The sequence below is a fragment of the Aplidium turbinatum genome, chromosome 16, assembly GCF_918807975.1.
Source record: "Aplidium turbinatum chromosome 16, kaAplTurb1.1, whole genome shotgun sequence".
Taxonomy (NCBI): domain Eukaryota; kingdom Metazoa; phylum Chordata; class Ascidiacea; order Aplousobranchia; family Polyclinidae; genus Aplidium; species Aplidium turbinatum.
The window spans coordinates 14,507,951-14,534,399 of record NC_137487.1 but is presented as its reverse complement, the minus strand read 5'-3'; the positions used below and the strand labels follow the sequence as shown (position 1 = coordinate 14,534,399).

Sequence of the window (26,449 nt, the reverse complement as noted above, 5' to 3'; positions counted from 1 at the left end):
CTCAATCTATTGTAAAAGTTTTATCGTTTATCAAGGAGTTTTTATCAAGGAGTCGGCCTTTTTTTTTAAAAACTCCCTCTCCAGACGCCAAAATGCCTCCGGCGCCTACACAGCCCTGGACAAATACCGCTGAAACTTGAAAAAATACGAGAACACGCGGACGTCATGCTATATTTAAAGCAGAAACAGCTGCCAATTTTTTATTTTATTTAGGCTGAATGCGTTTGTGGATAAAGTATTTATAAAAGCAAGTGAACACATTGATGATTTGATGCCAATTTGCTTATCGTTGGAATGGCTTCTTTCACAACAAGCACCAGATTTCCACTTCAAGGAATTGAGAAAACCTATCCACAGAGAAATGCACGTAAGTAGCATATCTTTAAATGGAAATCTTAAAAAAATTCAAACGCGAAATCAATTTGTTTATTGTTTTAGTCATAAACATTTGCTTTATTTCACTCAGGGAGCTGTGGGTGGAAAATTCACACTCACTGCATATGTGGCTATTTCTCTCTTGGAGACACAGAGCCGGTGTGGCTCTGATCTAAATCAAAAAGTTCATGCTGCCGTTGAAAACGCTGTCACGTTCTTGAAAAACAACATGAATCATCAAACTTTTACAAGACCTTATGCCTTGGCTCTTCTTTCATACACTTTGGCTTTGCATGAACCCAACACAGATACAGCTCGACGTATCTTTAACAGGTAACTTGAAAATACCACTAAGCAACATAAAACAAACTAATCTAATACAAATTCAACAAAAAAGATGCCCCCCCAGCAAATAATTGTTTGTTGAGTTGAGCTTAGCGTTGTGCTGCTTTATTTGGAGCGCCTCGTGAATTTTAGTTTCAAACTCTGATCGACAGTTTTGAATTATTTTGAATGAATCTAATGTAAATTTGATGTTGGAACAAATACTGCAGTCATAAATGTGGTCTTTAATTACACTGTGTTTGTTGATGTCTGTTAAATTTAGGTGTTCGGTTGCTCTTGTAACCAAGTGTCTTGTGGACATTAGGGTGCCACAGGCGCCCTCATGTGGCCGAAATCACCTGAACTTTTTTTCTGGTGTGACATTTCACATATTAAGGCACTTTGCAAAGTTTGATTGAGATTGGACAAAAATTGGATGTGCAGATTGAAAACGAAAGTCTAAACTGAAATACAGTAAAATTAGGGGATTTCCCTAGTTTGAACATCAGTTTTTTTTGCTATTTCTCATCTTTTTCTCAACATTGAAACAAGATAAATTCAAGAATTAGGTTAGGAGACCAGTGCCAGTATGTCAAGATCTCAATTGAGGTCAAGCATGACAGCTCCGCGCCTGTTACATTGATTCACCATCTTGCAACATTGAATCAACATAGCTGGCTTGACCTCACTCAGGGTCTTGGAATAATGGCTTTAGTATTTCTTCTTCTGTTGAATCAGTATTGCAGCGCCCAGGAAAGCTTAGTATTAAACCCATGCAAGTTGTGACTTAATCTGGGAGAATATAGCAGACAGCAAAGATAAGGCAGGTAGCCTACTGTAAGAAAGGGTTATGTTACCTTCGCTTCTTGCAGGAAAGGCTAATAATGTTGTAAAACCTATGGTTGTATTGTTTTTTAGGTTATTCTACTAATGATAATTGATACGGTAGTGCTTTTACAAATCGGTCTGGTTAGTATTACAATAATGAACAGCCAGTCTCAGAATGCTGAGAAACAGTATCTTCTTTCTACTATTCCAGCGAAAGATGATCAGAAAATCAAGGGAAGTAAACTGCCAACTTATCATCAAGTGATTTTAAGCTTTCTTGCCTTTAAGCAGGAGCTTGAATCTCAAAATCCCACGAAAAGGAAAATCCAAATATCAGTAGATGCAGCAAACGAGACAGTGAAGGACATCTTAACGTTTTACTACAAAGCTAATATTCCAACAATTCATCCAAAAAAAATGGCTCAAAAAAATTCAATCTTTTCGAGATGAAATGAGTCTTATCTTCAAAATTCAGATGGAATACTTCCATAGGAGTGATGGAAAGCAATCGAAAAGGATTAAGGAATTTAAAAAGAAATTCAATTGACCTTTCCTTTCTGGCCTCGCGATGTAATGAAGAAGATGTCAATTGAGGAAGATAAAGAATTTTTGTGGAGCATGCAAACTACCAGAGAGGCGTCAATGGCAGGGAGAGACAATGCTTTGCGTAAGATGTTAAAACGAAAACATTCTAGAAAAGAAGCAGAAGTGCAAAGGAAAAAAAAGAAATAAAACGTCAAGAGGCTGAATCCAGCAGCAAAAGTAACATTTCACTTTCTTCTAGCGATGATACCAGTGATGAAGTGATTGCAGTTAACACTGCCGAGCCTTCTACATCCACAGGAAGTAAAAGGAGTCACCGTCGAGTTGTAAAAACCGGTACCGCAATATTTGTACCACACGACATTTTACGATCACCTGGTTTAGTGGCCACAAGTTTATATACTAAACAGAATAACACCAACTGCATTATCTGCAACACTACACTCGTTAATCAAGAGTTGTTCTGGTGAAACTATTCGCGTAAACTTAAACCACATGACGGCTCAAAGGTATAGAGTTGAAACGATTTTCAATATTTCTGAAGCGGTTAAAAAAGGTTGGATACCTCCTGAAGTTGGAACCATTCATTGGGATGGTAAAATGATGGAGTCACTAACAAACCCTAATAAGCAAGTTGATAAGCTTCCGATATTACTATCAGGTATTGGAGGCTCAAAACTGCTTGGTGTTCCTTATTTGCCTGCACAAACATCCGATCCAAAAGGAAAGCAAATAGCCAATGCAAGCATGGAATTGTTAAACAATTAGAACTGTACTGCATGTCTTGCTGCAATGGTGTTTGACACCACAAGTAGCAATACGGCCACAAAACTGCGGCCTGTATCCAAACACAAGATCATCTTGGAAAAGACCTACTTTGGGCAGCATGCAGGCATCATATTGGGGAGATAATACTGACGCATGTTTGGGAAGAACTCAAAATAGAAAGCAGCAGTGGACCCAACATTTCCATATTTCAACGCTTTAAAAGCAATTTTCAAACTCTTTCTGATAGCGCATCAGGTTGTTTTCATACATCAAAATCGCACGAGGAAATTGATCTGCTTGCCAGCAAGCGGGAAGAATTGTCTAATGCATGAAGCCTCATATTTTTAGGCATTTTTCATAAATTGTTGAACATATACAATTGACACATGGTCTGTACGATTGTAAATTAGTGAGTAAGTTCACCAGAAAGTGTTCGAAGTTCAAATATTTCGTAACTGAGAAGTAATGTCTGAGTTTTGATGATTTAGAGAGGATTTTACTATCGAAATTGTGAAAATTTACCTTTAAAAACTTTAAACTTAATCTGCACGTCCAAATTTTATCAAAACTTATTGAAATTTCTCACATATGCTTTTTTTACCAAGTGTCACATACAAAAAAAAGTTCAGGTGTATTGGACGCAATTTTAATTTTTGAGGGGCGCCTGTGGCACCCTAGACTGGACATACCTATGTATGTCATGTTCGGGTCAAAATAATTCGCAACTGTCAATCAGAGTTTGAAACTAAAATTCACGAGGCGTTCCAAATAAAGCAGCACAACCCTAAGCTCAACAAGCAATTATTTGCTGGAGGGACATCTTTTTTGTTGAACTTGAAAATAATTTCTGAGTGTAATTCAACTACTGTACCTTGCGTGTTTGTTTGTTGAGGAAAAAAATTAATAGTTTGATATTGTGTGGGTTGACATCTTTTTACAGACTGCTACATTTAAGTGTTGTTGAAAATGGACATTTGCATTGGAATGGGCGTCTTTCTGGCCAAAAAGTTTCTGGCACTGATATACATGCGTATTGGTACAATAGGAAGAGGCCACAAGCAGTCGATGTAGAAACAACGGCTTATGCTCTTCTTGCTCAAATAGCGATGGCTAAAGCTCAAAATCCAGGTAAAACGTAGTTTTGTTTTTGCAGTAAATTACAGTTTATTTTCAACTGTGTCAATATTTCGATCGTATATATAATAATTAATAGAAACATAGCTCATTACTAGGAATTAAATCAGTGCTAACACTTTTTGAAAGCTCGACAGCATAGTATTAAAGATGAACAGGAAAAAAAACTAGATTTTGCTTTCACTGGAAAAAATATAGCAAATTAATAAAAATTATGTAATTTTCATGTCGTAACTGAAGAATTATCTCCGGTTTTAGTTACAAGCCTTTCACAACGAATTATAGGCTACCGTATATCGTCAGCTTTCTCAGGCTACCTCTAAAGCCACCAACAAAAGTTGATTATACAAATCTGACATGTAGGAGAAGTAAAGTTAATGAAGCCAATTTGTTTTAATAAGTTATTACGGATGATTTTAAGTAAGAGTTCTGGGCACAAAGAGTAAGTTTCAAAAACTTAATTTGATAGGTCATTAAAAAGTCTGTTTTTATCGTTAAGTCAATTTTTCAATTTTAACTCAATAAAATCAATTTTATGTAATTGCCACGTCCAGTGCAAATGTTTTCTTTTAAATGCTGAAAAAAGCTGATACTTTGACAATTGTTTGTTCCCTGTCTGCTTCTGTACAAAAGCGTTTTTGATTCTTCGCAAACATCTGGCCAATAACTGAAAATTAAATGCCGAAAATGTGAAACATTGTATCATGTCACCTTAAAAATTTTCTTCTTGGTGAGCGTGATGTTTATTGTGAAGTTGTAGTTGCCTGCTTATATAGCCTTCAGAATAGACTGATATGTTTTTACTTTTTTTCTGATTTTTTGTTGTTGATGCAATCTTCTTTCAAATACAAAACACAAGAAACAATAGTTCACTCAGTCAAATTTTTGTGTGGTCATTAAAGTCAATTTTTTTGAATTAAAAAGTTAGTCTTTTTAGATTTTTATGTAAGTAAAAACTTGCCCAATTGACAAGATATTCAGCAAAAATTGATAAATCATACGTGACTTTTCAAAATGATCTAAGTTTGCAACGTTCTTTACCAATAGCAAGTTGTTGTAGAATATTGTAAGCAGACATTAGAGACTAAATAATTTTTAGCAGACTTGTAAGCAGACATTAGAGAATAAAATTTGAGCACAATAATGACAAGTGTGGTTGTCTCGGCTGTGTTGAAGCTTTGTCAAATCCTACTATCGGTAATGATACACAATCTTTGGCTGTAGAAAGGTATGGAAATAATGTTGTTTTTCTTGGAAAAGTCAAGTGTTACATCTATTTTCATTCGACTCCATACTACGACATATGAAAGAAAATAAATTGGTCAAAATAAATTGGTACATAATGGTAATAGGAAATTATATGTTCCGGTACTTCACGCATCACTACACATTACTGGCATATATGACTTGTAATACTGAGCTTGCGCGACCCATCCGCCATGTGATTCAAGCGCAAGAGACTGAAAACAAGACAAAGTCGTTGCCATCAAAATGCACAATTGCACAAGTAAAAATTGCTACAGTTGCCTATGAACGCTAAGCAGTGCTAGAGAAGTTTGTTGTCCACCTTATACTCAAATTCCTCATTTACAGTGAACTATTTGTCACTAAATATGCAGTGTCACAATCCAGCTTGGACACAACTCGCAAAACAGTTCTATGGCTCGTGAGTCAGCGCAACTCCGGAGGAGCTTTCTTTTCCACACAAGACACTGTAATCGGTCTCCAGGCACTTGCTACTTACGAAACGTGGATTAAAGATCTGGTAAGTCAAATCGACAAACACTTTTCATTGTATCATAATATGGATGTTGTACTGTATATAGATTATATTCGACAATAAATCTATCAATATACTTAAACCCAAACTTAACAACCAAAAGTGGAAAGAAAAAGCATGTCGTCTCTTGTGTGACGTGCACTGACAGTGTCTCGATCAATCAATTTAAATCTATCTATAACTTACCACAAAAAAGTGCTTGATGTGATGTGCGAATGTTCTTATTCGAAAGAACCTTCTAATAATCGCAATAAGGGTGAAACAGGCTGTTAAGATGTTTTGGTGAGTATAGTAGCATAACTATATTTAGTATAATATAGATTGCATTTCCTGTATATGGATGATGTACTCTATATAATTTTTATTTTCGTAAAGTAATATAATGAGTATGCTGTCGGAATAGTTTTAGCACAGTACAAGCAGATAATATAAAATGTCAACTTTTTTTCAGGATATTCCTGTAGAACAAAGTCGCTTCACCATTCAACTCTCTGTTTCCCCACAATGGAATAGTCCTCCTCCTATTTTGAGAATAGATGATGATAATCTTGGTGAACGACAAGAAATTGAAGTGCCTAAAAACGTAATAAACTCTGGCCAAGACATTAAAGCTGTGGCAACAGGTACAAACGACTGCATCAATCAAATTTTAAAGAAAACGATTCAAACTTAACGCTCAAATCGAACGATATAGTATCATTGCCATTAAAACGTCCCACCTGACTTTGGCAGTATAGCCTAAATAAAGCCATACTGATCTAGTTTTTAAAGTAAGCATTACATCAATAACGATAACATTGTAAAATGAGTAGTGAAAATAATACATTGCAAGACGACATGCAAACCCTTGTCGATAAATAAATGTTTCATTTTCTTTACTTTGTTAAAAGGCTAAATTTATATCAAACATGCCAGGTTTTGGCATGCATTTGTAAGCATGTTTTCAAAGCACATGTTAATGATTGAGAACTATGTTATAATGATGCAATAGGTTGAGTTTCGCTTTTAGCAGCATGATCGTTGCTTACTTTGTTGCTCAGTTAATATATGCATTACGTTATAGTAGTTTAAATATTAAAATTTTATTTAATTTTGTAATTATTGACAGTCTCTAGTAGGTTATATCTCGTTAACAGTTTTAAATGCGACTATTCTCAGGCCAAGGAGAGGGATTGCTATCCTATCGATGCACTTACCGAACTGTGGTCAACGAAATTCCTTGCCATTTCACAATCGCTCATCGAATTACCCTTCTTAATGCTGATGCTATCAAAGCGAACCGGGAAGATCATGTTTCTATGAAAATCAAACTTGAAGTAACAAGTCAAAATAGGATTATAATGTGGGCACATTTGTCATGAAAAAAGGTTTCGTGTATTTTTTTTGTTAAAAGCAAAAACATTCTTGATTTTGTCAGATGATACTATAAAGATGAAAAAAAATTAGGGTGGCATTTTTTCTGTGCACTCTAATGACCTGAAATCCCCTATCTAAATGGCCAAAATGAAAGTTTGGCCCCATTCATTTACACTACAGTAAAAAATATACAAAAGTTCTTTATGACGTAAATACTTTGTAACAAAGTTACTTTGTGACGCATATACTGCAGGTTCATTGAATCCTTTTAATCAGCTGTTTTTTATAAGTTGTGACGTCATAGATGAATGACAGTACCAGAGAGAACCCAACCCAAGCTTGTACTGTATAACGGTTTTTACAGGTTTACTCAGGCTGCTGGATAAAAATAACAAAGAAGTGATATTGGAGTAAAGGGCGAAACAGCCTGTTAAAGATTTTTAATAAGTTGAAGAACTCATAGTTGTTGCTTTTTTTTATGTAGAAATAGTTTCTGGCGATGATCTGTGAAGCAAGCAGACTGCGAGTAGCCAGAGTGTTTAATGATCACATATGATACACAAAGAAACTATTATACAATACATACTATCTTTTATTCTCGGCATAGCTCTGCTATGTCCTCAAGACTCAACAGAACTGATTCACTAAAGCAGTTATGAATGAAACTGCTACCAACGACATCCTTCAGCGTGATGAGATTGGGCAACAGATTTTCGAAAGTTTCGTCACTGAACGTCTTGTAGAAGGAAAACTTTCGGTGTGGGACAAAATGACCAGGAAGAAACTGTCTACATTCAAAAGTGTCAATGCAATTGCAAAAATCAGCATGGGAGACAAGGTACTCAAAATTACAGAAAAGCGAGGACTGTTGCAGCGGTCATTATAAAATCAAGAAGTCCACCGGAGCTGGACCTCAAGGAATGCATCGGAAAGTATGAGTTTGGTGTGGTGCCTCGATCACTGTTTGCTTCAGATGGATCCCTCCTGCTGGCATATGATAAGGCATCAATACTCCGTCATCTTAAGAAGCTGGGTACCGGTAGTAACAGACAACAGGTACAAGTTGATAGGAATGAGGCAACTGTTACTCAGCTGTCCGATAACCATTCATTCCAAGTACCCTTAAAGATGACAGAAACAGCAGTTGAATATACCACTGTGGACCCACCAGATGAACTGACAACTTACCGAGTGATCATCATTGATGGGATGGCTATAGTAAACGCAGTTACCAAAACGGAAAAAATGAAAACATGCCAAGACTTTGCCGAAGCCTTTCTTCAGATAATTTGTAACATGGGTAGGCTACATAGCATGACGAGATCAGGTTAGTGCTTGACCGGTACATAGAAACATCACTCAAGCAACAGATGCGGACAAAGAGGACCAAGGGAAAGTCAACATATTACCACGTGAAAGACAACACTTTAATCCAGAATATTTCCCTGAAGGACTTTCTCTCAGATATCCGCACCAAAGGAGAACTGACCGAGTATTTAGCTGAAAAGGTTGTAGCGTACATCACAGCAAGAGCTCCCACAACTGACTGAAAAAACTACTGGTGACATCGGAAATACAAACCAACGGCGATGTCAATATTCCAGACTCGCTCCTGACTCACAGCCAAGAAGAGGCAGACACTTTGATTGTTCTGCACGCTCTAACTGTTCCCAATGAAACAAAACTGGTTGTCAGTTCCCTAGACACAGACATCTTGTTGTTGCTCATCTACATGTTGTATCCACACTTACCCGGGTCTACAACTTTCCTTACGGGAAAGGGCAGATTGAAGAGGGACATTTGTGTGCGAAACATATACAATAATACAACAACTTGGGACCAAAGCGTGCTTCTGCACTTCTAGGTTTTCATGCTCTGACTGGTTCCGATATGACTGGGAGATTTGCTGGCAGAACCACTTATGCTTCAAGGCATTTATGTCTTGTGATGATGAGATCTTGGATTCACTAGCAATACTCGGGAATGACACTGATCTTCCTGCTGATGTATGCTCGCAGTTGGAACACTTTGTCTGTATTTTGTATCGATCCAAAATCTACACGAAAGTGAATGACTTCCATCGGTTCCTCTTCTCCAATCGTGCAGCCGAAGGAGAAAACCTCCCACCAACTTCTGGTTCACTAGATTTGTACATTCGTCGGGCTCATTGTGTATGCATGATTTGGAGAAAAGCTAGCAAAGCCCATCCCTGCCTTCCAGCACCAACTGCATTTGGTTGGACGTTTGATGCAGGTTCGTCACTTCACGCCAGATCGTTGTTTAAAATCCACCAGCTCCTAAAGCAGTATTGCAACTCATAAAGTGCGGGTGTAAACGTGGAAGGCGAAGGAAGGTGCAGCTGCCACAAGAACAATATTTCATGTACAGAAGTCTGTGGCTGTGGTCTCAGTTGTAAAAACAAAACTATCCAACCAGTGATAAATGAAGACTGAAAATTTGAAGATGAATTGCTTTCTTTGACATTCAATAAATATTATAAATTTCGTAGATGTTGGTTAACGATAACTGCCATTTAATCAGAAGGCCTAAGACTTGTTACATCTTTCGCGTGTAATACGACTTAAAGGATCGAACATTAAGGGCGGAATTCAGAAACCAGACTTAAGGCGGCTTAAGTCTGTCTGGACAAAATTCTGCGTTGCGTCGATTTTGTGATTCAGAAAGCAGACTTACGCTTTAGCAAGGCTTATACTCGGCTTAAAAGCCGAAGGATATAAGCCACCTGCGAAGGTGGTTTAAGCCTCTGTTGAAGGAAAAAGTGTTTGGCTAATACTGGAAGTATTGAAAGTAGGAGGTTTGTTACAGCATTTTTTTTAAAAATAGACCGTCTGGTGCAAAGGCCACGAGACTTTTTTGATAGTTTTTAATGTGAAGCAGGTGTGCCTGTTATCTTAGCTTGGTTGCAGACTGGCAGAGTTTCGGTCTGACAGTTGGCTTGATTGTTGAATAACTAGACTGCTTTCAGACGCTGACAATGGTAGGTTACTAGTGTTATTGCTGGTGGTGTAAATTTTGAAATGCCTATTTTGTGTTGTTGAATAACCAGACGCTGACACGCAGTTTAGTAATACTGCTTGTAGCATCACTTTTGCAAACATACAATTGTGATTGGTCATACTTTTTCCTTTGTCTGCAATGCCAGGAAAAAACAAGTCTATTAACTATCTTACATTTGACAGTTTTCAGACCAAAGGGAGTCTATGCGCCCGCCCTTTTAGTCATAAACTGGCAACAGTATTCCTACAATTGTACTATTTTTAACTTTCAAGGCATCAAAAATAACCTGAGTTATCTGATTCTTTCAAATTGATGAATTATTACAAACGAAAACCATGTGCGTATTGGCATAACGTTGTCTTAACGTTGTTTCAGTGCGTAATGAGTATTACTTGATTGTGAGGGAAATTTTTGTGCCAGATCTGTTGTGTCATGGATTACTTGGCATCTACGTTAACGAACGACTTACTGATGCAACTACAACGTTTCTATTTCAACGTCACAAAAAACGACTTTTTTCTAGTTGTAGGTTTAAATAGCACAACATTGCATTGTTTGTTGATTTAGCATGAATATAGCTCAGCTATACGCAAGCACTTCTTCGCGTCAGTTAACTATCGCTAAGATATGAACTACTAAATTCAGTGAGCAACTTGATGAGCGAGTTTACTGCGCTTTTAGATAAACATAGTTTATACAAATTCCTGTAACCCTTTAATGTAAATTGCATTATCATTTCTTATTTCAATAAAAATACCAAGAGGATTTAATTACAACGATTCTGAACGCCAACTGCTTATTGACCTCATCAAAGACTTTCCAGTGGTGGAAAATAAATAAAAAAATGATAAAAAAGCTTTTCCAAGATAATCAAGCGAGGAATGATTTAACTAAAGTTTTTAACGCGAACAGCTCTACTGAAAGGACCACCCAGAGAGCAAAACCCGTTATATTTACATTGATTCAACGTCTGCAGGCGTTGAATCAATGTTAAAATGACGAATCTTGCTGTCTGGGCACAGATCAGCTGAAAAAGTTAGGTTTAGTTAGTTCATCTGAAACATGGCGTTATTGACACAGGTTTTGGTTTGATACTTAGGTCACAGTATATTATTGCATATAATTGTATTTTCGTTTTCTCACAAATTTGCAAACCATTGCTTTTTGACAACTCTTCGATGAAGAGTATGCAAATATTCACATTGAAAGGCCTGTTCGCAATCATGCAAATCCTTTTAATCAACTTAACGACAAGCAGTTTTGTCAACGTTTCCGTCTTAGCAAAACTGCAACTATGGAACTCTTTGAATTGTTTAAAAATGACGAAACGTTGACAGCCCGATTGCATGCAATACCGCCCATACTGCAGCTATTGATAAGCCTTCGATTTTTGCAACTGGCCATTTCCAGAGAAGCGAAGGCAACTTGGCCGGGGTTAGTCAAAGTTCTGTTTGCAGAATTGTAGCGCGTATTTCTCGGTGCATACCCATTGTCACCCAATAGAATTCCATCAATTTCTCCTTTGTCAAAAATCCGCGCATCATGTGTCAATCCTGGCCATGATTGTGCAAGCAAAGTCAAAACTTTCCTATTTAGGCATCAAAAATAACTTGAGTAACCTGATTCTTTCAAATTTATGAATTATTGTAAACGAAAGCCATTTGCATATTGGCATAACGTTGTTTTACGTTGTTTCATTGTTAAATGAGTATTATATTCCTTGCTTGTGAATGAACTTTTTGTGCTAGATCTGTTGTTTCATAGATTACTTGGCATCTACGTTAACGAACGACTTACTGATGCAACTATAACGTATTTCAACATCATAAAAAAGTGCTTTTTTCTAGTTGTGAGTTTAAAGCACAACATTGCCTTATTTGGTGGTTCAGCAGGAATGTAGCTCAGCTTTACAGCCTTCAGTTTCACGCTTCATTACCTCAACCAAAGAGTTGCTATAGCAATTTCTCTTTCGCGCGAAAACAAAGAGGCTTAATACGGTCTTATATAAGTCGCGCGTAAGTCGAGTTTCTGCATCGCAAATAAGCTTCTCGTATAAGCCTGGCCTATATAAGTCTGACTTACGCATAACAATGACTTACGCTTAAGTCGGTCTTATATAGGAAGCTTATTTGTACGAGAAACTTATTTGCCATGCAGAATCTCGACTTACGCGCGACTTATATAAGACCTTGCTAAGCCTCTCTTTTTTCGCGCGAAAGAGAAATTGCTATAGTAAATTTTCAGTTGAGGTAATGAAGCGTAAAACTGAAGGCTGTTTCGCTGCGCTACGTTCATGCTGAATCAAAAAATAATGCAATGTTGTGCTTTAAACTCACAACTAGAAAAAAGCCCTTTTTTGTGATGTTGAAATACGTTATAGTTGCATCAGCAAGTCGTTCGTTAACTAACGTAGATGCCAAGTAGAATCCATGACGCAACAGATCTGGCACAAAAAGTTCATTCACAAGCAAGGAATACTCATTTATATGCAATATTATGCAATAATATACTGTGACCTAAGTATCAAACCAAAACCTGTGTCAACAACGCCATGTTTCAGAAGGATTAACTAACCCTAGCTTTTTCAGCTGATCTGTGGTCCTTTCATTGGAGCTGTTCGCGTTAAAAAGTTTAGTTAAATCATTCCACGCTTGATAACTTTTGGAAAGGCTTTTTATTAGTTTTTTATTTATTTTCCACTCTTTGATGAGGTCAGTAAGCAGTTGGCGTTCAGAATCGTTATAAATAAATCCTCTTGGCATTTTTATTGAAATAAGAAATGATAATGCAATTTATTTCAAAAGGTTACGGGAATTTGTATAAACTATGTTTATCTAAATACACAGTAAACTCGCTAATCAAGTTGCCCACTGAATTTAAAGCAACAGTTTATATCTTAGCAATAGTTATATATGGCGTCTGAAATTGCAGTACGATCAAAGTTCTTTTCAATAGCTCATTTAATAGATGCGATATTTTGAAACTGCTAAGTAATTCTATCTATTAACGTATAAAACTGACGCAAAGAAATGTTTGCGTATAGCTGAGCTATAGTCATGCTGAATCAACAAATAATGCAATGTTGTGCTATTTAAACCTACAACTAGAAAAAAGTCCTGTTTTGTGACGTTGAAATAGAAACGTTGTAGTCGCATCAGTAAGTGATTCGTTAACGTAGATATCAAGTAATCCATGACGCAACAGATCTGGCACAAAAAGTTCATTCACACGCAAGTAATACTCATTACGCACTGAAACAACGTTATGCCAATATGCACATGGCTTTCGTTTGCAATAATTCATCAATTTGAAAGAATCAGATAACTCAAGTTATTTTTGATGCCTTGAAAGTTAAAAATAATACAATTCTAGAAATACTGTCGCCAGTTTATGACTAAAAGGGCGCATAGACTCCCTTGAGTCTGAAAACTGTCAAATGTAAGATAGTTAATAGACTTGTTTTTTTTCTGGCATTGCAGACAAAGGAAAAAGTATGACCAATTACAATTGTATGTTTGCAAAAGTGATGTTACAAGCAGTATTACTAAACTGCGTGTCAGCGTCTGGTTATTCAACAACACAAAATAGGCATTTCAAAATTTACACCACCAGCAATAACATTAGTAAGCTACTATTGTCAGCGTCTGAAAGAAGTATGGTCATTCAACAATAAAGCCAACTGTCAGACCGAAACTCTGTCTGCAACCTGGTTAAGATAACAGGCACACCTGTTTCACATTAAAAACTATCAAAAAAGTCTCGTGGCCTTTGCACCAGACTGTCTATTTTAAAAAAAAATGCTGTGACAAACTTCCTACTTTCAATACCTCCAGTATTAACCAAACACTTTTTCCTTCAACAGAGGCTTAAACCACCTCCGCAGGTGGCTTATATCTTTTGGCTTTTAAGCCGAGTATAAGCCTTGCTAAAGCGTAAGTCTGCTTTCTGAATCACAAAATCGACGCTTAACGCCGACTTTTGTCCAGACAGACTTAAGCCGCCCTTAAGTCTGGTTTCTGAATTCCGCCCTAATTCAAGTTTCATTGTATTTAGATCAGTTCATTGGCTTTCTAGTTGCGTATTCTTTGTGAAAAATGCATGCATTTAAGTTAATACAGTCCTTGGTGTCAAATTACAAAATTACGTAGGTACAAGGTAGCTTAGCATACGTTTCGGGTAGGCGGGGGGTATTTTGAATAAAATTTTAAAATTTGGCATTGTAACCTAAATTCGATGATTCCATTAGATTTCCTGTCTCAGAAAACATATATTCAGATATTTTATTTGTAATTGTAGCCTATATACTTGCGAAAATATTGCATAATTATTGTTGTGCCCCATTTTGGACGCCATCTTGGATTTCGTGCCCCAAAAATGTTCAGAAAAAATGCCACCCTATTTTTTTTTAAGCTTATCGTGTTTTCTTTCAAAAACAAGTGAGTTTTTGCTTTTAACAAAAAAGAAAACAGGAAATTACAAATATGCCTACACTATTAGACGTTCTTCTTTTTCTAAGTTAAACCTATTTTCGCTTTTGCCACTTTTGGTATTATATTATGCAACAATCTATTTTGGCACTATTATGTAACAATGTAGTTCTGAAGTGTCCACAAAAAGAAAAAAAGTTGAAGAGTACATTCGGACTCAACAGATGAGATGAGACATTCTGCTTTGCACTGGCTGTAACAATTGGAGGGTGTTAGGCTACATGAATTTTTACGAACAAACATTAGGCCTATCAACAAAATGTCTTGGTATATTACTTTTAATGTTTTTCTTAAACATTGTGTTTTGTCTTTGAAACGAAATAATGGCTTGCCGTAAGTTCAATGTCATACCTTTAGCTTTTATCCAGACAGCAAAATCCGTCATTTTAACATGACAGATTTTGCTACTTGGATACCTATTTCATCTCAGTGAAGTTACCTCAGGTGGCTTGTAATCTGCATGCAGCTTGCCTAAGATTTGTGTTTCAACTACCAAGAAATGGATATCGTCATTTAAGCAAGTTTATTAAGCTATAAAAGCTTCTATGGGGGTTGTTTCTATAAATTCTTTGACATTTTTTTTCAGTTGACTATTTCTAAAGAAAAAGGTGATCCAGCGGAAATGACAATGGTTGAAGTTGGATTCTTATCCGGTTTTGTACCAATCATCTCAAGTTTAGATCGGTTGCCAAAGTCAAACGCCGTAGATGGCATAAGTATGTGAAATTCAACCACCGCTATCAACAGAACCACTGTTTATTGTTGTAGCTTATTCAAGCTTACTCGCGGTGGTTGAAGAGTTTGATTGAGAAGGAAAGGTGCTAACTCTCATGTTTACATTCAAGCATGCTATGAAGTGTCTTGCCAAAAACACAAATGCATGCTTTTGAACGGTGTCGAAAAGACGGCCTTTTGGAAGTAGTACAAGAGCTTTCAACACTTGGGTCATGCAACCTCCTCATACAATATATATAACCACTTTACATCAGATACCAAAATGAAATAAATTGTTGTAAATTTTTGCTTTGAATTGTATATCAAAATGAAATTAGCCTAACAACATATATCGGACACTTGGCAACACTACTTTGACAATAAAAATATGATTAAAGCATACATTGTTCTGTATAATTAATTCAACAATTTTTATAGTTTTCCAAACGTTCAGTTACATTTTAATACATTGCAGTTGACATCTACGAGGTTACGAAATTTAAAGTGGTTTTTTATTTGCCGCGTGTCACTAATACATCGCTGACGCTAGCCTTTGATATGGAGCAAAATGTGGAAGTGAATAGTCCAGAACCGGCCAAAATTGATGTTTACGACTACTATGAGCCAGAGGTAGGAAATAGCCTACTCATAGGGAGCACTCAAACAAGTGCCCCCATAAATCTACTTCCGTGTGGCCTATACAATAAATAGTATTTTTGAAAATGGGTTGCTGCATGGCTTAAGATTACTCAGAAGTAACTCAAGTAAATTAAGTCGCCATTATTTTGAAGATATTATTTTAGTATGAATCAGATAATTATGCATAATAACCTCCCTCTCCATGCTGTCAGTAAATATCAATGTACCCGTCGATTTTATCCACTGTTTGGTGTCGCCATCCATGGAAACTAGGCCCTCCACACCAAGGATGGGTCTGGACAGTGGACAGTGGGCAATCTTTATTTATATGGAGAGCCATCTGCACGTCACAGCACTTACAGGCAACACTTCCTGCCAAGCCACAACACAACATGTCTCCTCCATAGGCTTCATAGGGTTTCAGACCAGTGAGCAAACGGTTACGTCTTGACAAGGGAAGTCTAGAGAGCCCATAACCCATCTGGTACTCAGATGGAGATCAGAATACTTGACAAAATGGAGATGTGCTGTCTGATTTTTGACCATGTATCAAACCTTGCCGGAGCGAAAGCAAGCACCTCTCCGCAAGTACCAACCTTGGAAACTAAACTTGTTACAACTGTCGCTATAAAATCATCATACAAATGAATAGTGATAACTTTTATTAACAATAGTTTCAACTCAAAAATGTGATAAGCGGCAGTTTATCAAACATTTACATATACTTATAACCTATTATCCAAGCTGTATATTTCTTTATTATTTCTTTTTACAATTTGAATGACGTAATATTTATTTTCGTGCGCTTATACCTGTTTTAATGAGAGAGTGCAGACTCGACGACCCCTCACGCCTACACAGAGCTAAGGTCTTTCGCAGTCTCTTAACACATGCACACTATATGTTTTCGGTTTATTTTTTCATTACTAATAGGCAAATTAGAACTGTATTTATGTTTTGTTTATTTTTGTTTAAGTCGCTTTGATTATTCCTGTAATAACAGACCAGGCGGTTATCACGAAAATGATATTTCGGTTCAAACTGAAATGTTTCTAATGAAATGTATAGCCCATACACCTGATCAAATTAAAAAGCAAATGTTTCAAAGTTGGTTGCTAATCGCCATACAGTACAAGGAAGGGATTAGCACTCTCTTTATAATTGTACCATCATGAAAAATCCATATTTCAGATTCAATGTGGGATGTTTTATTCTCTACCTGGAAATGTCCCGGATCTTCGTACGGAAAACTGTGACAACCCTGAAGGAAATGAAGTTGGCGAGATATGTAAATGTGCCGAAGGAGGATGTCCAGTATGCAGGCGAGTGATATTTCAAGAAGATAACCATGCCAAATTACACATGATCATTGCACAAACTGCAAATTCCACATTGCACAAATTGCACTTTGCACAAATTGCACATTGCACAACTTGCACATTGCACAAATTGCACATTGCACAAATTGCACATTGCACAAATTACACATTGCACAAATTGCACGTTGCACAAATTGCACATTGCACAAATTGCACATTGCACAAATTGCACATTGCACAAATTGCACATTGCACAAATTGCACATTGCACAAATTGCACATTGCACAAATTGCACATTGCACAAATTGCACATTGCACAAATTGCACATTGCACAAATTGCACATTGCACGTTGCACAAATTGCACATTGCACAAGTTGCATATTGCACAAATTGCACATTGCACAAATTGCGCATTGCACAAATTGCACATTGCACAAATTGCACATTGCACAAATTGCACCTTGCACAAATTGTACATTGCACAAATTGCACATTGCACAAATTGCACATTGCACAAATTGCACATTGCACAAATTGCACATTGCACAAATTGCACATTGCACAAGTTGCACATTGCACAAATTGCACATTGCACAAATTGCACATTACACAAATTGCACAAATTGCACATTGCACAAATTGCACATTGCACAAATTGCACATTGCACAAATTGCACATGGTCAGGTTATTCATTCCGCACACGTATGCTAATAAAATGTTTTAGATATTGTTGACAATATACCAGTTCATAACAGAAAAACTTTTTTGCAGGTCGCATGAAGACCAAATTAAATCGACAGAATGTCTACATGGTTGTGATTTATGCGACAATGAAAAGGAGTGCACGAATATGTTTTCATCGATTTGCGACAGGTAAGATTGTCAAAAAATATGTTTTTTTTCATAAGGCGTCAGCTTACACTATTACATATGCAAATGAAGAGATCAAAACTTTACGCGGTGATGGTAGCTCGAAAAAAAAAAAACACACACAGATCAGCTCTCCAATGATACTTAGGCTAATAATTTACAGAAAATAATACTTTACAGCAAGTGAAAACTTCACTGTGTTAATCTCGGTTACTGGATTTGAGTTTGTAGTAGCCTATGTGGAACATCCAGGATGAAGCTTCCAAAGAGGTTTTCTCGGTTTGAAAATAAAGTCGCACAAAAAAATGTGGATGATGAAGAAACGAATGCAAAGTTTCTACCTACACAGGAAAACACTCTCCTTTCCAATTGGCTTGAGCCTGTGATGTACCGGTACAGCATAAGGTTTTTGAGGAAAAAACTCATGATATCCTGACACCAGTAATAACGTTTCACATGACATCTTCACACCGCCATAAAAGATGCATGTATTGCGTTCTACTGAATTTTACTGCAACAATTTTTGATTGACTTCATCGACGACAAGCGACTTTTCACTTTTTTTTAAATATTTTTTCGTTGCTAGTTTACAAACTGTAACTTTAGCTGGTGAAAAAAACAAATTAAGCAAAAGCAAGCTAACAAATTAGTTAATAGGCTGCTTATTTTTTGCTAGTCGTTTAGTACTTAGGTTTTGTTTTAATTTTTTCTGTTTTTTATTTTAGAAACTACGCGTACGTCATAAAAGTAGGCTCTGTGAAAATTCCGAAAGAAGGTGGAGTGTTCTATACATTTACAGGAAAAGTGAAGGAAATTTTGAAACCAGGTAAGTTATTCCGTAAGTGTAAAATTTTGTTACATTTGAGAACAAAGAAACAAAAAAATTAAACATTGCAGATGTTTCTCTAGCGGCAACATCTTTAGCAACTGTTCTAGCCTACATATCATACAATAGTAAAAAAATTAAAAGTAGACTAATTTGTGTTTTCATACAACAACGTTGTTCTTAGTGATCATTGTCAGCGCAGCGCATACGTTCTTAACCTGAATCCATATTTTTACTGAGTACCCAACATAAATAATTTCAGTGTCACCTTCCAAAATTCTTTGGTTTGTTCCAACAGAGGATCGAAGCCATGTCCACTGATTCAGAGCTAAGCCACCCTCCAACCGTTAAGCCATCGAGGTGGTTGGGCGGTGTATGGAAAGGGAGATTTTCTTCTCAACTATCGCGTTATTCGAATGCACGTGCTATGAGATATAAAAATTGAAAATAAAATGTTCTAAACTTCTTCAGCTTATTGATTGTAAAATTTATTCTACAGCATACTGAGCCTAACAGCCACATGCCGTTGCCTATAGTTAACCTTCATAAAACAAAGGGTTAATTGGCTTAATTGAAGACCTGAGTGGAAGAACTATGTCCGACTTTTGAGAAAAAGCAAATTAAGGTTCTTTTAACGTTGTTTAATCTTTTATCTCTATGCCAACACCAGCTTGTGTTATAACAGAATTAAGTCGTTTTTAAATGAAACTTTGCCCGGGGATATGCATTGACCATCATGCATCATATTTTTGGTGATTTCCTACCCGACGTTGATCCCCACCCTCCGGGAATGTCCCTCGCAAGACTTGCGTGGGTCCGGCTTAACCGCCTACGAACCGGCGTCGGTCGCTTTCGTTCAGATATGTGCAGATAGGGCCTGGCTCCCTCACCGGGATGCGAGTGGGGTGCCACAGACCAGACAGTAGACCATGTATTTTCGTAACTGGAAAAATTCAGGGAATTTACTTTGTAAAAACAAAAAATAGAAAGTTGCAAATTCCTGAGCATTGCTGTGTTCTGAACCCAAACCTGATCTTTTCAAAACCAATGCAGCTGAAGTAACCACAAGTGAGCAAACATTTTTACGACCACAAAAAACTTTTGTCCAATCTACGTAATCAAAGTGCTAAAATAAAAACAGCTGGGGGACGCAAACAACCAAACTAAATGTGCACACTTCGTCGGATGAAAAGGTCTGGTGGTGTAGCTATCACGTGAGATTTCGTTGTCTTGTCACTGCAATCGAAAACAAAATAATTTATCCAATAAAACAACAAAAATCTTCCGATAAGTTAGCATTTCTAAACCATGTCAGATTGTTTTATAAATGTTTTCAATGATCTGGCTGATTAGATATTGTGGTAATATCCTTAGGCTGAGAAATCTTCTTTGAGAACTTTATTCCTGCAGTTTCGCATACTTGTAGAGACTTCAAATTAAAAAATTGAAGTTATCGAGATTAATGTAGGAAAATTTCCATTTGTTGTTGAAGTGAATTATTTTATCCAATAAATGCCCCTGAATGAAGAACTGTCCTTAAAATGCGTTGCTACCGTGGTGGATAAATAATTTTCATCATGTATTTAAGCTTAGAGTTTTGTAAAATATCTTCTTGATCATCCAAGAACAAAATGATAAGATAGCTTTTAACAAAAATTGGCCAGATATTTTTGTCATGTGCTAAAAATAACGAGATTTGTAGAGTAACACATTCTAGGCTTCAAGTATGCTTCTGTTAGTGGGCGTAACTGGCACGTCAGACAATTTTTGGAAAAAAATTTGGGGGGAATATCGCCAAAATTACCACTTTCATAGATTTCTTTTACACGTTTGGGTCAAATTGACTTGCATAAAAATTGTCTTGACTTTGAATAAACAAGTTATAAGATTGGTTTTTATCCAGCGGTAAAATTAAGACAACTAGTTATAATGCGTGCTGCCATAGACTTAGCCTTAAAGTTTTCTAACAGTGTAATGGTATTTCACCAAAGCGGTATGATGAATTAGGTTATATGCTGACGAAAAATTAAGTTATGAGATCACAACTTTTGTTTCCTTATATGCATCATGCAGGAAGTGATGAAGACGTGCAAGAAGGCTCAGAAGTTACTTTTGAGATAAGGCACGACTGCTACAGTAGGTGCTGGGACAAAAGTTTGATAAAAAATACAACACATCCTGATTGGAAGGTAGGCTGAGTTATTAGCGATGATAAGCAACCTGCTGTGCTTTCTTTAGGAATGACTAAGTATTTCATGTCAGGACCACGAAATCACAAACTGTCTAATTCAGTCCCACGTCATTTAAATATATTTTAAACATTAAACAAATCATTTAATCCCATAAGTTTCGTATGCTTGCAAAAGCTTTAAACTACTGGCACAGAGCAGGCACTGAGATTGACAGAGGAAATTTCCTCTTGTTTTTTTAAGTGGTGTTGTCTGTGAATTATTCTATCCACTAAGTGTCGCTATATAAAGAGCAGTCCTTAAAATCGATTGTTCAAGAGCACACTCCGAGAGTCGAACTCGAACCATCACAGCTTGATCTTGCCACTTTTTCGTTCATAAAGTACTATGTTCAACTGAGCCTTTGGGGCGGATTAATGCTACATTACAATAGATATGTTCTTTATATCGACAATATTGCTAACAGCATTTCAACTTTGATTGTTATTTGTAAGTTTCTGTGCATACAAACATCTTTCATGTAATCACTCCATGCATTTTTAGCTCGCTCGATTCATTACGATAGGAAGACTATTGACCATTGTGGGTACTCAACCAGAAGAAGTAGTGGACAGGAATGGAAAACACCAGTAAATATTTAAAAAATAACTTTAATTCTTTTCGTACCACAATACAGATATGAATATCTTTTTTAAATTATTATCAACGATGTTGCACTTAACTAACGGTATCTTTGTTAATTTAACCTCTATAAGTACAGACTATCATAAATGTGTATGATAAATTAATAACTTATTTCATTCATCTTGTTCTCTAAGCCCAATGCCCAATTCCTATTCAACAATCGTTCTCTATAAAAACAAGATTCAAAAGACTTTATCAACATCGTTATTGGTGACAAAGTTTTGAAGCTCATTTTGTCTTGCACGTTAATTGCATGAAGACAGCGAATATATTTTATGTCATTGTATTTTGTATTGCTACATTATTAGTTTGAATTGTATAATTTATATTACTTGGTTATTCTTTCTGGTGCTGTTGAATTTAAATGCCACTTAATATTACGGATACATACGGATACGGATAATAAAATAGATACCACTACACCTTGCAGGTTTACATACTTAATTTTTTTTCTACTTGAAAGTTAGATTTTACTTGTGTTCTTGCTCAATCACATCTTCACGCACAGGCACAAGTACTTACTGGATGAAAATGCTATTGTGGAACGCAAGATTACGAATAAGAAATGCAAGAAATTGACAAAAAGATGGGAGAAAAATTGCAAAACAAAAACCCATAAAAAGTGCCAAATATGGAGAAAGTTTATGTACGCCTGTGACAACTTCATCACGTTGATACAACGCCTAGAAGAAGGCTGTGATTGACGTTGGTCAAAGAAATCACTTTTCTGGTGTTCAGCATAAATGACCCCTGTCTTTTTTCGTGTACTTTTTATAAGTATTTATCATTTCAAGTTATAAAAGCATTGCCAGATATATGGCAACAAAGAAATGGGTTAGAATGACACAAAGTTTTATTGTTGTTTGAACAATTTACTGAACCCAATCCCTATGTTTGAAATAACCTGTTTATGTTCAAGCAAATTTACTATCTTCACAATGTAGATATTAACGACCTGTTTTAGCCTGATGCTGCGAGTTCGCTGTGAGCTGTGTTCACCCATACGCAGTGTTTCATTATCGTACTCAGATTATCAACTTTTTAATATTTTGCCTTGTTTTTAATTGTTGTGCGTTAATGTAGGCTACGTACATATATTTACTTATCTAATGCAAGTAAATAATGAAATAGTGGCCACGTCAATACAAAATGAAGAATTCAATAATTAAGTTTTATTCAACTTGTCATAGCTTTCCTTAGCGATGATTTATTGTCCTATTTAACAACTTTATATCTTTTATCTACAGTGGAATACTTAAAGCTCACAGCCTACCATTAGTTGTTATGTCAATCATGCATTTAACTTTAATAGTTTCTTGTTTATTCAAGAACAAAATTCCGTTTTTTAGCGTAAATAATGTTTTTTGATCGCTCAAATAGAGAGCCCGTGCTCTAATGTCAATAAATTGTATGCAGAAGGATCAAGAACGTCGTGTTTTGGTTAATAATTAGTTGGACTGCCTTTGAACTTAAAATTTTCGCATTTTGACGAATTCTGTGTTTTTTCCTTCGCATTTAATCAACCATAAACAGACCTGCGCAACAACACAACATATGACGTTATAACAAACAAAAATAAAACAAAGGGAACGTTTTCGGTTGCACATATAGCCCTATATCAAGCCTAAAAAATATTAGGGGAAAGTGGTGTAACTTGGACCAGTGTGTAATTTGAACCAGTCCCCTAACTCAAAAAATAAAAATCGTTTTGTCAATATTTTTGAACAGCTTGAAAGAAAAAATAATAATAGCCCGGATGTGATAAACTCAGCTCATTTGGTTTAGAAACGTGGATGGGAGATTTGAATTTGTGGTTTTGAGTATGGTGATGTTATTTTGGGGAGTTGGTTGCTTAGCGCTCAGATGTTATTGGCATGACGTTTGAGACTGATATGATGTTGATATTATCTTTAACCTATAAGGAGATGTTGTGATCAATTATAAGACTTATAACCAGGTATGGAGGTCATATTTGGTAATTTTTAACAGTGCATGACAGTGTGTAATTCGGACCAGTCATCTCACCTAGGCAGCATCGCGTCAGTTCTAAATTCCCAAAGCTACAGTGTTCAGACATGTCAATAATAGGCTACCAATAAATATGCTACACAAGGGTCAGAAACCATTGATCTTCCAGGCAACTTGATCTTCCGGAAAATATTAAAGATCAACTGGTCAAACATGTTTTGGAAATGAAGTCAAGATTTTATGGTTTAAGGGCCATAGACGTAAGAAAGCTTGCGTATGACATTGCGTCTGCCAATAATATCAATACCCGCTTCAACAGTGAAAAAGGTCTGGCTGGAAAAGATTGGCTGAAGGGATTCTTGAACCGTCATCAAGAAATTTCGTTGCGAAGACCTCAAGCAACTTCGTTTCAATTACATACTCCAATGGTCCAAAATACACACTCCAATGGTCCAAAATACACACCAGTCTTATAACTAGAATTTGGACCATTTTTGAACATTTTTTATTGCTTAATTATTCTGTATTTTGTATTGTACGTAGTTTATATTTTCTACACTGGCTTGCAAGTACCTAGACTGTATCTGGGTGAAAAATAATACACATTGACCGGAAGTTGGTTGAGTTGTGCTTATTTTTCTTTAAGGGGTTCAAAATACACACCTTTCCCTTACTCTGTACAATAAGTACTTGGAGAACATACACATATTTAATCAACGTTCACTAAATTAAGCGTGCACGTAATCAATAGAATTCAACCATTCAACATCTACAGTTAATCACCAAAAGAAGTTATCACTTTATTTTTTTGGAATGTTTGTATATGATTGTCGGCTCCGTGGACGAGTAGTAAAAGCACCTGCACGACGCTCGAAGGGAAGTGAGTTCGACACCGCTCGAGAACACACGGTTGTGTCTTGGCAAGACAGTTGAAAGCATGGCAGAAGTGAGAACAGCTGACTCGACGACTGTATATTCTTTCTTTGAACTCAGTTGTCTTGCACCTGTGGTTGGCTATGACCGATTGTCAGTCTTTCCCAAACCCCAATGCAGCCCGAAGTAGAACTAACTCTGAAGGAATCGGTGAAGCTCAATCGCTTGTGAATTGGGATAGGCCGTTTCAATAGGAATATGTACCACGGGAGCTTCGCTGACTCACCCTCTTGCACATGTGCTCACATTTTCAGATTGCACACCACATGATCTGACATTACCTAACAACGCTCAAGGAACACAAGATCTATTGGATGCTGTGCGTAGATCTAACAACGTGACCAATAGCGGCTTCAAACACAAGAAAAAAAATACAAGAAGGACTGGGGAGATGAATTTCCTTCCGTTCCATGCATGCTTGAAATGAAAGCTCGATAAGACTATTTTGCCTGCTTTTGGGAAAATGATCGTTTTTTTTCTAAATTTTGGAGAACTGGTCGTCGTCGTCGTGTGAGCCTCTGGGATCGAGGGTCTATCCTTTTACCACCCCAGATTCACGATGTTCCCGGACTACACTGGAAAGCTACTAGAGAGCAGCCAGTCTTTGGTTTCATCATCCATGACACGCAGACCTTCCACTCCGTTAGGTGGCTTGAAGATGGAACAGTCATTGATGATGTGGTCTGCGGTCTGTTCCTCGGCACCACATTCACAGGAGGAGGAAGAGGCCATTCCCCATTGGTGCATGGTTGAGCGGAAAAGCCCGACGCCCGTACGGAGACAGTTGAGGCGCACCAATGCCTGTCTTGGTAGTGTTAGGCCGATGGGGCGTGTGTCGGCGTTGGGGATGAACGAATAGAGTCTGGTAGCGCTTGCCTTTTATTCAGAACTCCATTTATGGTCCGCCCAAGTAGCCGCAGAGATGTCTTGTACATCAGCTTCGTTGACAAGAAGTTGAGCGGCTGGCACGAATGGGTGTCTTGATTTCAGTCGACTGGGGTGCTCGTTTGGGAGAGTAGAGATCTTGTGGTGGAGAAGGTGGTTAGGCTCCAGTGCCCGTCGACCGAGGGACAGAGTGGCTTCTTCGCGACGAAGCTCAGCGGGTTGGATGCCAACGAGAATGGGGAGATTGTCCAATGGTGTGGGACGCAGGCATCCAGTCACTGTGCGCAGGGCGCTATTTATGGCAGTGTTGATGTTGTGGCAGTGAGCACTGCGGCACCAAACAGGTGCACAGTACTCTGCTGAAGAGTAGACAAGGGCTAAGGCTGCTATACGCAAAGTGTCAGCCCTCGCCTCCCAGCTAGAACCTGCCAGACGCTTGAGTAGCGCAGCGCGGATGTGATTTTCTTGCGCAGTGACACCAAATGGTGGCGGTATGTGAGCGATCTGTCCAGTGTTACCCCAAGATATCTTAGTTCGGGGCAGAAGGACAGAGATTTTTTGTTGTTTTGGACATGTAGCTCACGATCAGCTTCCGGATTGTGGAGGTGGAAAGCTGCTGCCACAGTTTTGGTTTCGCTGAGTTTCAGTCGCCAGTTCTGGAGATAGGCTGAGAGAGTTTTCATGTCCTGGCTCAAGGTGTCTTCTAGATTTTCCCACGACTTTGTGGAGTGGAGAATTGCCAGGTCGTCCGCATAAGCGTATTTTGCGGAGACCGTAGTTGGCAGGTCGTGGGTGTAGATGTTGA

General features: G+C 37.3%; 1 protein-coding gene across 1 annotated transcript in view; it reads left to right on the top strand.

Annotated features, from left to right (window-relative positions):
• The window catches only part of LOC145785248 (complement C3-like), a 55,627-nt gene extending 32,313 nt beyond the window's left edge, over nucleotides 1-23,314 (top strand). The window contains exons 30-43 of the mRNA XM_082596931.1: nucleotides 214-367; nucleotides 467-708; nucleotides 3,779-3,966; nucleotides 5,592-5,737; nucleotides 6,204-6,375; nucleotides 6,911-7,068; nucleotides 15,200-15,329; nucleotides 15,803-15,957; nucleotides 17,158-17,288; nucleotides 18,061-18,162; nucleotides 18,885-18,985; nucleotides 21,059-21,174; nucleotides 21,718-21,803; nucleotides 22,367-23,314. Of these exons, the coding sequence (XP_082453057.1) occupies nucleotides 214-367; nucleotides 467-708; nucleotides 3,779-3,966; nucleotides 5,592-5,737; nucleotides 6,204-6,375; nucleotides 6,911-7,068; nucleotides 15,200-15,329; nucleotides 15,803-15,957; nucleotides 17,158-17,288; nucleotides 18,061-18,162; nucleotides 18,885-18,985; nucleotides 21,059-21,174; nucleotides 21,718-21,803; nucleotides 22,367-22,562 (2,077 nt within the window). The 3' untranslated portion in view covers nucleotides 22,563-23,314. The remainder of the gene's footprint in view (nucleotides 1-213; nucleotides 368-466; nucleotides 709-3,778; nucleotides 3,967-5,591; nucleotides 5,738-6,203; nucleotides 6,376-6,910; nucleotides 7,069-15,199; nucleotides 15,330-15,802; nucleotides 15,958-17,157; nucleotides 17,289-18,060; nucleotides 18,163-18,884; nucleotides 18,986-21,058; nucleotides 21,175-21,717; nucleotides 21,804-22,366) is intronic.
• Nucleotides 23,315-26,449: the final 3,135 nt, after the last annotated feature.